The 15,914-nt window shown below is 53.6% G+C and overlaps 1 protein-coding gene across 7 annotated transcripts in view; it reads right to left on the reverse strand.

Annotated features, from left to right (window-relative positions):
• Nucleotides 1-15,914, reverse strand: part of LRRK1 (leucine rich repeat kinase 1) — a 120,088-nt gene that overhangs the window by 30,569 nt on the left and 73,605 nt on the right. For all 7 annotated transcript variants that reach the window (XM_027570180.2, XM_027570176.2, XM_027570178.2 and 4 more), the window contains 11 exons: nt 15,489-15,626; nt 13,495-13,607; nt 12,206-12,282; nt 7,500-7,629; nt 6,815-6,927; nt 6,219-6,433; nt 4,060-4,224; nt 3,371-3,543; nt 2,259-2,379; nt 1,834-1,993; nt 1,155-1,431 (listed from right to left, as the gene is read on the reverse strand). In XM_027570180.2, the coding sequence (XP_027425981.2) occupies nt 1,155-1,431; nt 1,834-1,993; nt 2,259-2,379; nt 3,371-3,543; nt 4,060-4,224; nt 6,219-6,433; nt 6,815-6,927; nt 7,500-7,629; nt 12,206-12,282; nt 13,495-13,607; nt 15,489-15,626 (1,682 nt within the window). The remainder of the gene's footprint in view (nt 1-1,154; nt 1,432-1,833; nt 1,994-2,258; nt 2,380-3,370; nt 3,544-4,059; nt 4,225-6,218; nt 6,434-6,814; nt 6,928-7,499; nt 7,630-12,205; nt 12,283-13,494; nt 13,608-15,488; nt 15,627-15,914) is intronic.

Raw genomic sequence — 15,914 nt, forward strand, 5'->3', positions numbered from 1 at the left:
TTTAATCCTCACAATAATTATAATACTAGTCGGTAATAGTATTCCCATTGTACAGATGAGACAAGAAGGGAGCTGGGATTCATACTCAGGCATTCTGGCTCTGTGGTCTCACCCGCTGTACTATAAACCTCCCAGAAGACTCGGCCATGACCTGGCTGATTTTATGGTTCAACTGGTCATAAATATGTATATGATAACTGGCTTGCTTTTACTGAGTGCTGGTAACCCCTCAATCCTCTAACCTGTCAATAAAATAACCAGAAATTGTCCAATTTTGGCAATGCGGTAAACTCAGAGGCTGCCTCACTTTGCAGGGACCAAAGTCAAGGATACCCCTAGGTCATGGTATGAGGGATCACGTGGACTTTCAATCCCTCTTTGGGGTTTCTCCTTTTAGGACTCACTCATGGCTCTCAGGGGGCTGGAGTGACAAGAGGCCCTCTCCCATAGTTATAAGATCTAGCAGAAATCTGGGTGGTGCCTCAGGCGCAGCGGCCCAGGTCTGGCTCCCAGGAGGCAGTCTATGCAGATGGAGTCTGTGGGCTGGCCACACAGGGTCTGGGCCAGCCTCCCAGGAGTCTCCAGTGGGCATGCCCCAGAGCTCTAGGACTGGGGGCAGGTGGTGACACGGTCTATGGTAGGTGCATGGAAAAAGGTCTGCGGATTTGGGGTCCTGGCTACTGCCTCGTGGGCAACATCAGCATCAGACCCAGGAAGCGGCTGAAACTGGAATTAGGGCACGGAGGCCCTACACTAATGCCCAGCTGCATTGGACCCACGTGCACCCCCTCAGCCGCCCCCCCCCCCCCCCACATTCTGAAGCCAGGCCGTGTAATTAGCATGCGCATCCTTGTCACTTACCCCATTTGCATTTACCAAATAACCAAGCCATCCACCCTCTAAAACATGAACCCCACCGCCCCGCAAGATATTTTTAATGCCGTTCTTGCATGTTTTCCTGCATTTTTTTTTCAGTGACTGCGTTTCTTTGAACCCCCCGAAAAGAGATACCCATGGCACAGGAAGGAGCCGCCAGCCCAGGCAGGCTGTCCTCATGGCCCGGGTCTGGAGCTCTTGCAAGCCACCAGTGACCCCGGTCTCCCCTCCTTCCTCCTGCACGCAGCGTGAGCAGCCCAGCCCGGCCGTGGCCTCACCTGTCGTTGGCCACAGGCAGGGCGATCTCAAACTTGGCCAGGAACTGGAAATACTGCTCCTCCGTCTGCTGTGTGAAGCCCGTCCCCACCAGCAGCATCCTGAGGTCCTCTGCCCGGATCACCCCATTCTTGGCCACTGACCGCGAGCCCTTGATGTTGAAGATCCTCTGCAGACATTCGGACAACCAAATGGGGTCAAGGAAGTAGAGGTTCCTCAGGCCGTGGCTGGTGTCCGGGAAGTGCAGCAGGGTGCCGGTTTCTATGAGGAAGCTGATGGCTGCCCAGGGAAGGGGAGGACGAAGCAGCATCAGACAAAGGGTGACAGGGACTCTGGGGTGACCTAGTCCCAAGTTCTTCTTAGGAAGCAAGCAATGCTCCCAGCACCCATGGCTCTTTTGACGGCTCTGCTGCCCGCCCCGGGTTCCCTAGCGGCACCCCGTAACTCTTGCCGATGCGCTGACCTGACAGCTAGCCGGGGGTCTCCGGTCCACCCATCTCCAGCATTCGCGGACCCCATCTTTGCAAATGTGCCTACTCATGGAATCTGTGACCGCCCCCACATCACAACCACCCAGAGTGCTCTGACGGTCATTTGCAGACAGGCGCAGAGCGGTGAGAAATGGGACGCACCCCCCCTTCCCGGAGGCCCTCGCCCCGCCCTCCCAGGCTGCCCACTCACCGGACTGCAGGTCCTCATAGTCTTTGATGTCGTTGTCGGCCATCTGGTCCACCAGCTGCCCCAGCTGCCTGTCCGTCAGGTACTGCACGTCGTCCTTCAGGCTGCGGCGCTGCTGCTCAGCCAGCACGGCCTCCTGGAGGCTCAGGTAGCTCCTGGGGATCTGGGGGGACAGGTGGGCTGGCTGGGCCCCCGCAGGTGGCGAGGCGTGCCCTGCCCACACAGCCCTGCCTGCTGCCCCCAACTCCCTGGGGGCCCAAGTACGAGCGCTTCTCCTCTCACCCCTCCCATCCCTGGCCTCCCCCCGCCCAGTCCCAAAACTGCTCGCACGGGGACCACCGAGCCTGAGCACGCGGCATACGTGTTGGGGCTCCTGGCAGAAAGGGAGCGGGCCCCCCCTCGTTGCAGCCGGAGGCTGAGGTACGTACCAGCCTCCCCGCGAGTCTCTGGCAGCCGATGGTGCTGCCCACATCCTTCATGTTGCACGTGACATGGAAAATCAGCTGCCGCAGCCCCTCCTGGCCTTCTAGACTCTTACAGGAGAGCTCGCTGTGAGTGCAAAACAGAACGTGATCACTCAGCACACCGCTTCTCTCTGACGAGCGCTGCAACATCTCTGTGTCCGCAGGTTTGGGCCCTAATGCTGGCAAGTTAAAAGAACCCGTGAAAGGTGAACGCAGAGACAGGTATTAAGGTCTCACTTGGTGCAAAGCTCTGTGCGGGGAGCGATGCGGTATGTGTCCCGAGTGCACCCATTTTACAGAGGAGGCACGTGAGGCCCGAAGTGCAAGGTGACCCCCCAAGGACACAAGCTGGAAAGGAGCAGACTCGGGTTGGACCCAGGTCTGGCCCAGAGCCGGTGCCCCTGTTGTCACAGGCCTCAGGGGTGTTCTCAAGGGCACATGAAGAATTCCTGAAATTCTGCATCAGGATCAGCCAGATCCTGCATTCTGAGGCAGGCGGGTGTCCCCAGGCTGATCCCTGCACGGAGGTCTGTGGCACTCCACCCAGAGGGAGGGAATCCGAGAGCCTCCAGTACAGTGTAGCAACCCATGCTTGATTCCTGAGAGAGAAGGCTTACTTAACTTGCTGAGCTCCTTCCATCATCTGTGAAGTGGGCACAATGATCCCCATAACCCACGGGGCTGTCGTGAGTCCAAGGACAGGAGGTGAGAGAAGCAACAAGCCCAGGGCCCCGGTCCCGCTGCCACTGGCCCGGACCACTCAGACCCAGTGTGAGGACCAGGACCATGCGGGGGAGTCTGTGATTGGCCAGAGATCAGCAAATGTGACAGGGGGTACACGAGTTTCCATCTCCTGGTCCCACGGGGGCCAGGCATGCTCAGCACTGGCCACAGGGGAGGAGGGGACCCACACACCTGGAGAGGGTGTGTCAGGGCTCTGCCCTGGCAGTCCTCTGGCTCAGGAGCCCTCTAGCCCTCTGCAGGCAGACCCCAGAGTCCCCGGGCAGACGGACAAGCAAGGTAGCTGGAGCCTCAGCCCCAGCCGGGCACCAGGTACCAGAGAGCAGGACACTCACTGCAAGTGTTTGAAGGTGATGTCCGGGAAGCCGGTGGCCCGGGACCCGGAGGGCGAGCGGCAGAGCGCCAGCACGTAGGCGCGCAGCGTTGCGATTCTCTCCACTCGGAATTTGGTTTCGATTAAGTCCAGGTGCGTTCCGACCACCAGCACCACCGAGTTTGGGGCCTTGGCCTGCCGGAGAGAGCCCCACAGCTGAGCATCGGCTCCCTTCACTCCAAGAAGGGACTGGGAAACGGCTCCCAGGAAGCCTCTGTGAACCTCGAGGGCATGCTGTGCAGAGGGGTTCTGGGAGACACCCCAGAAGGGCTGGATTTCCCATCCCTTCAGCCAGTGCATCAGCTACCTGTGACCTGGCCTGCATCCAGCCTCTTATCATCTTCACCTGTGAGAGGGGAGCTCTGTCTTCCTTTTGGGTCCAAGAGTTGGGGGGGAGGGGCTGGCTCTTAAATTTAAGGTAGAAGAAAATTAGGAGAGCTCGGACAACCATCTGGCCGAGGAGGGTTTTAAGCGCTCCACAGTGACCTATAATTCGGGGGTCCTCTGGACGCCCGCCAAGATGCCCAGCGTTTCTCCCTGACCGTTTGCCTTGTTTTTCCTCAGTAAAGGGGGATGCTTCAGAGAAGAGGCGCCCCCTCATCCCCCGTGATGCTCCGAGGCCTGGGAGCTGCAGGGCTGGCGTCTCCTCACCTCGATGTTGAGCAGCCAGAACTGGAGGCTGGCCACAGCCTCCTCCCCCAGTGCCAGGTTCCAGACCACCACATACAGGGCCTTGTCTGTGAAGAAGCACTGGTTGACGGTGGCCATGCTTGCGGGGCCACCGATGTCCCAGACGGTGAATTCCACAGACTCCACCTGCTTGAGCAACAGGGGCAACGACAGGAGGCATTTAGGGACCACGGTTGCAGCGGAAGAGCTTGGCCCGTCCTGCCGTTTGTCTCGGAAATCAAGGAACCCAAGCGAGGGAAAGGGGCCCAGCAGTGCGGAGGTGGGACTTCTGGAAGCTTCTATCTACCACTCACAGAGCAGGGGGCTGGGCCCTGGACGGCAGGCTCCCGGGGGGGCTGGGGTGTTTGCATCCACCTGTGTCTGCAGAACACTGGGGACACGGCCCTGCCTCTGTCTCTGCTGCAGACGGTTAGACCTCCTGCTGGAGGGGGCCCCGGGGCTGACGCCAGAGCTCATGCCGAGGCTTAACCTCCATCCGTGGGAGGCCGCGGCCCAGGAGATGGGCCTCTGCACTTGTGTAGGCCGCGGGGTGGCGCCCACCAAGGATGATGGGAAGCCGCCCCGACGTGGGAATCACACAAAAGATTAGCTGTTTGCGGGGAAAGGCTGTGTAAACGGTGGTTTCTCCATGGTACTATGAGCTAAGAGTCTGGCCCGAGCAGCCAAGACTGCAGCGTTCTGCAGCAAAGGATCATTTCCGAGAAGTTGCACGTTGGCCGCCGAGATGAGGCGTGCTGACCTGCTTTTGCAAGGGAGTGAAAATGGACAGCCATTCTAAACTGGCTGAGGGCCCAGACACACAGGCAGGGATGGGGCTCCGCGTTCAAGAGATCAGGTGGTGGTTGTCCTTCGACAAAGGAGGGGAAATTAGAATGGTGGCCAAAAGGAAGTGGGGGCCAAAGGACAAGAAAGTTGGAAACAGCAATTCACCCCACGGAGCTCGGACCATTGTTTGCTAAAGATGGGCTGGAAGAAAGTGATACTGAGTAACTGCTTTAAAAAACAAAACAAAAAACCAGGAGAGAATCCAGAGATTCTGGGTGACTTTAGAGAGCTCCTGGACATGAGTTAGTGAGATTCACTCCTGGGGTGTTCTGGGGTGGTGGTGGTTCTGCCGGGATTAGGTATTTGACTGTCCTGGACTATGAGGCAGGACTCTGCTCTGTACAGGACCAGTTTCTGAGTCTGTTAAAATATACAGCTTAAATGCCTAATGATCCGAACTGGAATGCCCAACTTGGAAAGTGATTTTCTGTAAAAGACTTTGCAAGGAAACCTGCCTCTAGTTGGCCCTGTGCTGGGGGCCGTCGGGGGACATCGTGCAGCCTCTGGCCCCAAGGCCCCTCGGTTTTGCCCCATACAGCCTCCTTGCACCTGGATCCCTGTGTGGCTCCGTGGGACCACAAGTACGGCGGGTGACAGGTAAGGGGAGGCTTATGGGTGTGCGTTCTTTCCCTGAGCTGGGAGAAACAGCTAAGGGCCTGTGCTATGGTCTGTCCCTCCCACTCTTCTGCAGGCTCTTTCCTCTGATTCCAGGGCAAGACAATGTTCATTTTCCTATGTCTCATACTGAACAGAATACAAGATGATTAAGAGTTGCCAAAGGATTCGTTTTAAGTAGGGGCTCAAGAACTCGACTTTTCAGAGCTTGGGGTGAAAGCAGGTGTCAGGGAGGACAGCGCATTCATTCTAGGAGTGCTCTCTCAGCCTCCTCATCAGGGCCAGGTGCTCCTGTGTCTCACTGCCTAGAGTAGCAGTTTGCTCTCAGCTCTGGGGGGCAGCTACCCCGGACCATTTGAAATGCCATCCTTAGGGCCAGGAGTGGAAAGGCCTGGCCACTGCTGTCTTTAGAAGCTCGTCAGAGAAATCTAATGGACAGCCAAGATTAAGAACCACTGGCCCGAAGCCTCAACTTAACTATAACAGAACACCCACGAGGTCATGTTAAGAAATTATTAAGAAATTATTCACCGTCCTTGGCAGGAGCGGCCCTTGTAAATATGCTGGGCCTCAGACACCAGGCTGTGAAAATCGCAGGCTCTCTGGAGAGGAGAAAGAAGGGACCCAGAGGGAAGCTCCCTCCCACCCCTGGGGGACTCTGCACGCCGACCATCCTTGACCTTGGCTCTCGAGCCAGCTGGCCTCTGGAGCTCCCACTTGGTGGTCCTGATGGTGGCCTCGCTGTGCACCACCTGGGGGGCCCTCCCCGTCTGTAAGATCTCCAGGAGGGTGGACTTGCCCTGGCGCGGAGGACCCACGATGATCATCTTCATCAGCTTGCACTTTTCTGCTTTCCGCAGCTGAGCGCGCAGGTAGGACAACATTGCTTTGGGGCCTATGCAAAATCACAGAGTGGGGAAAGTAGATGCTGCTGACATGCGGGCGAGAACATGCTCACAGCTCTTGGGAAACAAAAATCCTGTCTTGAAGGAACACTTTCCATGTGTTCTAATGGGGGGAAGTGGAGAGGGCGATTGAGTCGGATTGGAGGCGGGGAGTTGCGGTCGTAATTACCCCAAAAGTGGAGTCCAAAAGTCAAGGGCCTAAAGACAATATCCTTCCTGCCCAGAGAATCATAGATAGTTTTATCGTATGGCTAACTGCAATACAGTGGTACCCAACCACGGGAGCCCAAGAGGCTTCCAGCCCAGGTCCTTAACGACCGGACTTGAGTCCTCTTTCCCCAGAGGAGGGGGGAGTGCCTCAGAAGCCCTACCTTCTTTTTTGATCTCCGTGGGCACGTTGCTGATGTTCAGGTCTTCAATGTCCAACTGCCAGAGATTGCTCAGCTGCCCCAGCTCAGGAGGGAGCTCGCGGAGGCCAGGATTGCTGAGGGCACACATACACCACGGGAGGACACATGCACACACACCCCCACACCCACGCACGCAGCAACCTAGCAGCCTCTGGGCCCTGCACCCCAACCCCGACATCTCGGGCTCTGCTTTCGAGCGTTCTGTCTAGACAATAACTCCAAAGCCTTTCTCGCTAGAAAGCCAGCTCTGTCTTCTGCAGATCCCTGTGGCTTAGAACTAGATTTCCTCCCCCACCGTCCTCATCTCTCCTATTTATTACGATGCCATAAAGATTATCAGTGTCTCTTCTCAAAATGGCAATGTAACGAAATTATTTGATATTTTCATTGCTTCGCACACTGCACCCCCTCCGTGGTGTCTGGCGGTAGGTTTTCAGTAAATGGAAGGATGACTGACTGAGCAGTTCTCACAGCCCCTGCCTTCCCCTCACCCACGTCTTTGACTAAGCCCGGTTCTGCAAGTCCCAATGCTGCCTCCGGGTACATAGATGGCTTCTTCCCCCCTACCCCCTCCGCCCGCCAGTGTCCGGATCCTCAGATGGGTTACAGAGGACACTCTGCCTCCCTGCGCTGGCTGGGTACTCACTTTCCCAGGTAGAGCTCTGATAAACTCTTCAGGAGGCAAACCGAGGGAGGGATGGCGTCCAGGTGATTGTCGTTCAGACAAAGGACTTCCAAAGACTCACTTAAGAAGGCCGGAAATTCCAGCACCCCCGCTGCAAAGAAATGGCAAAGCAGACTGGATGTTTGCAGATGATTCTGGACCATCCCAGCATGCAGGCCAGCCGGGTGGACCTGCGGGTTCAACCTCCAGAGGACATTTTGGCAAGTCACCCCGAGTAAGGTGCTCATCTTCCTGACTGAGGGATTTTAATTCTAGGAGATGGTCCTACAGACATCTGTGCACGTGTGTGGCAATGATGTGAGGGCAGGACACTCCATGGCACACTGTAATAGCCAAGACAGAAGACAGCCTACTGGGAGGTGGCTGATGAGTAACGAGAGAATATACAATTATTGCAAAGCATGGGGCAGGTCTACATGTGCGGGTATGATACTCAAGAGCTATTGGTGAACTGAAAACGTGGGTGTGCAGGCATGTGAGCAAACACACATCCCGTGCATTTCTGTGTGTATGTTTCATGTGTGTGCGCGCCGTAATGCATAGAGATGCTCTGCAATGCTGTTTGTGTGCAGGCCACACATGCACACAGGTGGTACACGGTGTTATAGACGTGCACACACACCACACGTGTGTGCAAGTTACATGCTGCTACAGGCATGTGAACACACACAGGCGCACATGCACGTACATGTATGTTAGATACAAACATAATGGTTACTACAGACGCATCAAATTCCACCATTGTCTCTGGGGAAGGGAACTACTAGGAGACTAGATATTCATTCCACACCATTTGCTACTGCTCAAAAATTCTGTGTATTGTGGACATGCCTTCTTCAATTAAAAAAAAAAGCCAATCCATTAACAAATAATACAATGGGCTTGGTTTTTAGGCTGCCTGAGATGCCACTCTCTAAAAGCCAGCCAACTCTCTGGTATTTAAGCGACTTTGTTAATGAGGCTAATTATGAGATTCCCATTAAGATCATGTTGTATGTGTTCCTTCCTCGGGCACCGCAGTGTGGGAGCTGAGAGAGACTGGGGTTGGGAGCTTGGACTCGCCAACTGATGGGGATCAGAGACTTAGGTTTCAGCAAAATCTCCGAAGTGCCTTATCCTCCCTGGTAAGGCAGGGAGGGGTGGGGTGGTGGGGGTGCTGGGAGGGGGCAGGACTCCACGCCTGCAAGGGTCCCTTTCAGCTCCAGCTCCCAGAACTCAAGATAAAAGATGGCCCCAAAGCCCTCTCCTCTGGCCCTCTGACAGCCCAGCAAGATAGAGAAGCCAGGATTCTTTTGTTGGGCTGAAGCGACTTTCCTGCCCTTGATCACAACTTCCTCCCTTCGTTCTGGCTCTTCTCCACACGTTGTCACCCGTGGTATCGATGGTAATGGGGTAACCTAGGATCAGAGAATGTTCTGGGAGAGACGATAACGGAATCCCGAAATCGGAGCCCGGAAAGCCAGCCCAGTAGGTCCCCATGGGGAGAGGACTCAGTGCAGTACCTCCTTTAGTGTAATGAAGGTGCAACAGACTCTTAAAGACGGCTTTGAACGTAAGGAAAATGCTCAGAAGGACTTTTTTTTCCCCCCCAATGAAAAAGAATGATTCACTTTAGCCTGCCCCGACACACACGGAAAGAACGTGCACGGGGAGAAAAAAAGGCTCACTTTCTTCCCGGAGAACACATTCAGAACACCTGGCCTCTGCGCTTTCTGATTTTCAAGTTGTACCTCGGTGTTTATGAAGCCTAAGTAACAGGCGGACGGAATAAGGAACTACCATGGGGAACAGAAGCAGCACCTGTCACAGAGCTCCTGGCCCCGTGCAGAAGCGGGTCTGGGAGAGCACAGCACCAGGTATTTATGAACTGTAATTATGCCTAGAGTTATTTATGACTCTGCTGGTCTGAATTTTACCGTAAAAACGGCTGTCCAAATTATTTTTGGACGAGGCCGCCGCACAAATAGGGCTACTTGAATGTACATAAATCTGCTTGGAATTTTACTATCCATCTGCAAACAAGTTAGCTTTTATAGATAATTCCTTACCCGAAGATCAACAGCCCCCAGAGAATAACCTCCCCCCTCCCTCCACCGCCCCCCCCCGGAAGAATTTGTAACTGGGTCTCCTTCTTTTCTTTTTTTCTTTTTTTTTTTTTTTTGGGTCTCCTTCTTTTCATCCAGGGGTGGGCCTCAACATTTGAGATGAAATTAACAAACTCAAGAGGCCTTTGTCATGTGCCAAAGCCACCATCCACCTCTGCCAGGGAAACTTCCAAGGGGTGTGGCCTCCTCACCTCACTCCACAGCCAGGCTCCTGAGGGCCACCAGCAAAACCGTTTTCCAGAACATTAGTACACGCTCCTGTTGTGTTTTTTGTGGCATGCCTTTGGCCTTGTACTCTGACGGCTCCACAGGGGAGTGTCTGGTCCCACTGAGTGTTGGGCCCTACCTCCTCTTGCCCTACTGCGTTTCCAAACTGGAGACACCTTTCTAATCCACTCAGATGGACGAGGCTCAACCCACAGCAATAGAAGCCTGACCGAGGTCTATCCCAGCTACACTCTTCACGGGTATTATACCGTTTTGGCATCAATGAGAAGAAAGTGTTTGTCCTTCCTTCCAAGTGAAACCCCTATGTCTGGACTCAATTTCCAAAGTCCTAAGGCCCCGCGTTTTAAAAAGGATGAGTTATGAAATTCCTCACTGTGTGGCCCCATTAGTGTGGTTCGGGGCCTTCTCATTTGTTTCTGGGCCATTTGGACTTCCTTTCCTGCAAACTGTTTATATCCACTGCCCTCCTCTATTTTTTTTTCCAATTGAGTTGTCCTTTTCAAAAAATTAATTTGTAAACAGTCTTTGTATATTAGGGACTCAAGCCAATTTATGTCGCAATGATTTGCATTGAAAATACTTCTCAGTCTGTTTGCATTATGACTTGGTTTAGGATGCCTTTTACTGAACAAAGCTTTTCAATTTTTACAAAGCCCAAGGTTTTGGTCTTTTTCTAGGGACTTCTGGATTCCCCGCCTAGTTTTTAAAGGACTTCTCCATCCACAAATTTTACCTATATTCTCTTAAATGTTTATAGTTTTCTATTCCTTTAATGTTTAAAAATCTGAAGTCCACATGGAAATTTTTGTAAGTAGATGTAAGGTAGGGAATCCAGTGTTGTGATTTTCCCCTTCCAACTGGACAGGCAGGTATAACACAGTATTTATTAAAACAACAGAACATGTTTCCCCCACTAAATTGAAATGCCACCTTATCATATGCTAAGTTCCTATTATTTACTTAGGTCTGTTCCACTGATGACATGTTACTTTTTTAATCACATGTAGACACACACACTCACACATGACTGATGCGTATGTATAATGTGTGTATATATACACACATACCAGTTCATTAAGACGTGTAAGAGGTGGACAGACTATTTAGGTCATCTGCAAATGTGTCCTGGCCTCTGGCATTTCTTGTCTCCATCTTACACCATCTGTGCTAAAAGAGCACTTGCCAACATAAACTGAGCCAAAGAAGAAAGTTATGTCACATTGAGAATGACCTAAATATTGGTTCCTGTTCTCCAGGACAGCATCCCGAGGGATATTTATGTGAGCGTAGCTGGCTTTAGAAATCTTTGCTTTCAGGTTAAAAAAGGGGGGGGGGTTGCTGAGGAGCTCAAGGGACAGGTATACACCTTCCCCCCATACCTCTCAGAAAATGACGAATGAGAAGAATTTGTTTTCCTGGAATGCTGTCTGCTGGGCTGGCCTGGTTGTAAGACCAGTAAGAACACTCTAGGAACAGTTCTGTTTCTGATGAGTTTGGGGGAAAACAGAATCTCAGGCTGGCCAGGACGGTGGGGCTGTGCTCCCATGTGGTCTTCATCAGACGCTACAGTGTGGTCGTGAAGACCTCACGGTGCTACCCTTCCCAACCTCGGGGCTGGGGTCCCTCAGCGCTGGGCTGAAACCTGGTTCTGTCGCCAAGCAGCCAGTCAGTCAGCCCCTGTGCTGTAGACTGAATTGTGCCCCCCCCCCCTTATACATCAAACCCTAGCCCCCAGTGTGATGATATTTGGAGTTGGAGCCTTTAGGAGGTAATTCGGTTTAGATGAGGTCATGAAGGTAGGGTCCCCATGAGGGGGAATTAGTGCCCTTATATGAAGAGATACCAGAGAGCTTGCTCTGTCTGTCTGTCTGTCTCTCTCTGAAAAAACAGCAAGAAGACCCTCACAAGGAGCCTGATCTCAGACTTCCAGCCTCCAGAACTGTGAGAGCATACATTTCTATTGTCTCAGCTGCCCAGTCTGTGGTGCTTTGTTATGGGAACCTGAGCTGACTGCAACCCAGTGGGAGCCTCAGCTTCCTCACCTGCAAAATGGGGAACCCCAAGCCATACCCCATGCCATGAGCCTTACAGAAAGGCGCTAACAGGTGTACCATCTCTAGGGCGGTGCTCACTCACACAATAGCTATCAGTCTCATTGGACTGCAAGCAGGAAAGAGGGTTTCAGGATACTTGCAGGCCACACCTGTCTGATGAGCAACGGGCACAGTGCGCGCCCAGGTTTTTCGGGGAAAGCCCCATGCAAGGGCGCCCCCCGGTGGTGGGGCAGGGAACTGCCTGCCCGGCGGTCTCATCTGCCCCCAGGGACTCACACACCTGTCTCGGCCCCAGAACGCTGGCGCCCTCTGGTGGTGAAAAAGGAAATACGCTTTGTTTTCAATCCATCTTCATTTCTGCAGGGGCAAAAAAAATGATTTTGAGAAGAGCATGACAATTTTTGCTGGGACTATATAATGCTGAGCCATGCGGAGATAAGGGAGAACATTCCATCAGCAGGGTGTTTGGGCCCCCTGCAGCTACTAGGTAAGCATCCACAGCCCCTGCCTGCTAATGGCACTGCTTAAGCTCAGCATGACCAACGGTGATTTCGATTCTTGAGATTTTCCATTTCAGGCAGGTGTGAGCATTTCTGTGCCTGGCAAGATGGCCCATTCCAGTGGCTGTTCCATGTCACACACTCTCACTGGGGTGGGGGGATTCTCTTTCGGGGGTCAAGTCCCGCTAAGAAGTGGGCTTCAGCAAGTGAAATAGGGAGGCTGGTCTCCAGGACCCCAAGGGCCAGATGTGCTCATCCCCAGATTTTCATCTCTTATTAGAAGGTTTTGGGAGTGATTTTTATTCAATGGATGTGCATTTGGTGAGTGGTTCGCCAAAACTTTGGAAAAGAATGACAGATTAGGCGTGAGAAGATCCTCCGGGAGCCTTTAAACTTTAGAAATGGGAGGATGCTGTTATGGGTGAATTGTGCCCCTCACCTTCCAATTTATGTTTTGAAGGCTTTTTTTTTAAGATTTATTTATTTATTTATTTGACAGAGAGAGCACACAAGCAGGGGGAGTGGGAGAGGGAGAAGCAGGCCTCCCGCGGAGCAGGGAGCCAGATGTGGGGCTCGATCCCAGGATGCTGGGATTGTGACCTGAGCCCAAGGCAGACGCTTAACTAACTGAGCCACCCAGGCGCCCCTATGTTTTGAAGTCCTAACCCCCAGGACCTCCGAACGTGACTGTAATTGGAGGTGAGGTCTTTAAAGAGGTAAATAAGTTAAAATGAGGTCATATGAGTGGACTCTAATCCAATCTCACTGGTGTCCTTCTAAGAAGAGATTCGGACACAGGCACGCACAGAGGGAAGATCATGTGAGACACAGGGGAGCGGGGGTTCTATGCAAGCCCCGGAGAGAGGCCTCGGGAGAAACCTCAGACCTGCCCCCCTCCAGAAGCGTGGGGGAGGGGGGGAATAGGCGTGTCTTGCATAAGCCCCCTAGCCTGTGGTGCTTTGTTACTGCAGCCCTAATAAACCAACAGAGCCACCAGCCCAAGGGGCTGCTGGACTGTGGTTACGCATGTGTTTTAGAACTTGCCAGGGTAAAGAGCCCCCATGCTTACTTGCCAAATTGGTTTCTGGAAAGATCCAGGGTTTTGAGCTGTCTGCAGGTCCACTTCTCTTGAGGAGGCAGCGCCACAAGCTGGTTTCCCTGTAACCTCAGGAACATGAGGGCCTGGAGAGAAAGAGAGAGAGACGCAGAGACACCATCAAACACCACAGGGAGGACAGACTGAGAAGAGGGGTCAGCTCCCTGACAAAATGCAGCAAAATGATGATAACGGATTCACCCTCGCCAAGATCCCAATAGTGTCGGGCTCAACAGCCTCTTAGAACTCATGAAATTATACCCAACGCAGCCAACAGGACCGTCTGAACACAGTCCTTCCCTCCAGATCAATGGGAGGCAGTCATTCCAGAATGAAAGGAGTCCAAGTACGTCTCAGCGTTGGGCCTTCTGAAGAGTGACAATTACTCATGGGCCTGCCCGGGGAGCAGCGGCTGGTGCTGAGAGTCCTGGAGGCCAAGGTATCACATGGCGGCGGCGAGAAGCCCCTGCCTCCCGTGACCTCCTCGGGGGATGCCCCGTGCAGGGGCAGGGTGGCGGGGACACGGAGGGTTGCCTGCCCTAGCCAGGCCCCCTCTGCTGGCCCAGTGCCCCCTGCTGACCCCCTGGCCATCGGCTCTCTGTCTGCCCACCAGAAACTGCGGGGGACAAGCTCCGCCCTTGGACTTGTAACATGTTTTACTTTAGTGGGAGTACAGGAAGAACGTTGTAACCTTTCTCGAAGCCTTCGCTAGGGACAGGGACTCTCCTGTCCTCGGTGGGCAAGGCTCAGGAGTGCAAATGGGCTGCCCTGCTTTATACTCCTTACTCCATGCCCTCGCCTCCTCCCTTGTCAAAGGGGATCCAGGCCGCCCCCATCACAACCAGCGTGTCACCGAATGTCTCATAGGGCCATGCATGCACCAAGCCCCAGGACCCCAGGGTTGTGCAGGGCCTCACAAGAGCCCCATCTGGAGGGGGAGATAGTGAGCAAACATGAATTCCCACAGGGCTGAGCGGTAAGGTCCTGGACAAAATTCTTTCCCTCCTGATCTGCTGCTTCTGGCCTTGGTGGGAACCCGAGAACCCAGTCAGCATGCTGCTGGGGAGAAATGAGGATACCGGCTCAGAGCAGGGGGCTAAGCTAACAAGCCAGGGGTGCCCTTGAGGGTAACAATGACCTACGTCCTCACCGACCAGGGCCCCCATCAAAGTGTGCAGGCCCTGGGGCCTGAGACTTGGTGGCCTTCCTCCCTGAGAACACACAGATAGAAGGTACGTTTCTGGCCCTTTAGGGGTCCCTGAACACGAGGGGAAGCTGCACTTCTCCCGGCACAAGACCCTGTGGGGGCCCAGGTGGCGGGCCTGGCAGGACTGGGTGGCGAGGCCTGTGAGCTCTGCCCGGGGCTGCCCTGGTGCCTTCAGCCAACACTGGTCAGGCCCCGAGGTGGGGCTGGCCCTGGGTGCCAAGAGATGAATGTCAGCTCTGCTCTGCCTTACGGGGCTCCCATTCGAGTGGGGAAAACAGAGACAGGTGGGCAAACCACCTAATATAAGAAAGCAGCCCCGGGTGGGTGGGTCGGGGCAGGGGGACATGGGGCTCTGGCAAAAGGTACTTTCTTGAATTCACATCCAAAGAAGCTTCTGACCCCCCAGGAATTCCAGGTCTGCCACCTCTGGGGAGGGAGACGGGCAGGAAGGCCCACCCCGCAGCGCTCCCTTGGCTTTGCACACTGGTACGCCTTGGCCAGGGGTTGGGGGGGGGGGCGGGCAGGGGCCCGGAAGGACAGAGGCCAGAGAAGGCCAGACAGAGGGCTGCTGGGCTGTGCTTTCATGTTGCTCACTTCCTCCCAATCTTTGCTCATAAACACACACATTTTTGACAATTGAACCTTTTTTTTTTTTTTTTTTTGTCTCAGAAGCTCAGGAGAAGCCTACAGATTGTACTGCAACGTGGACTGATTCCCTCACAGAAGCCAAAAATGAGAAAGAGAGGGCTATCAGACTTACATCAAGCTGGAAAAGCCCCAGGGGAACTTCCTTGAGAGAGTTTTCTGAGAAATCCACATCCCTCAGGTGGTTTTTCCAAAAGACAGCCATCTTGTCTGGTAGAGATTCCAGGGCATTTTTGGATGCTTTACAACATTTCTAGGAGTTTGACGAGAAGGAGAAGGAGATATTAATTAGCTTCTTAAGTGCAGTGGTGCTTATGGGAAAGACCATTTCCAAATCTGATGTGGAAAATCAGAACACGACAATAAGGCTCTGTCATAAATGCAACTTGGCTAAGGGGCTATAAACCATCATTGTCCCATGTTGCTGTCCTTGCTCCAAGGAAGGGATGGGAATGGTTTCCTGAGGGACACAAAGGTGGCTCATGCTTCTATCCCTTCATTCCAGAACATCTGGCCCATTGTCCTTGGAAATAATAGCATC

Source organism: Zalophus californianus, chromosome 6 (genome assembly GCF_009762305.2).
Source record: "Zalophus californianus isolate mZalCal1 chromosome 6, mZalCal1.pri.v2, whole genome shotgun sequence".
Classification (NCBI taxonomy): domain Eukaryota; kingdom Metazoa; phylum Chordata; class Mammalia; order Carnivora; family Otariidae; genus Zalophus; species Zalophus californianus.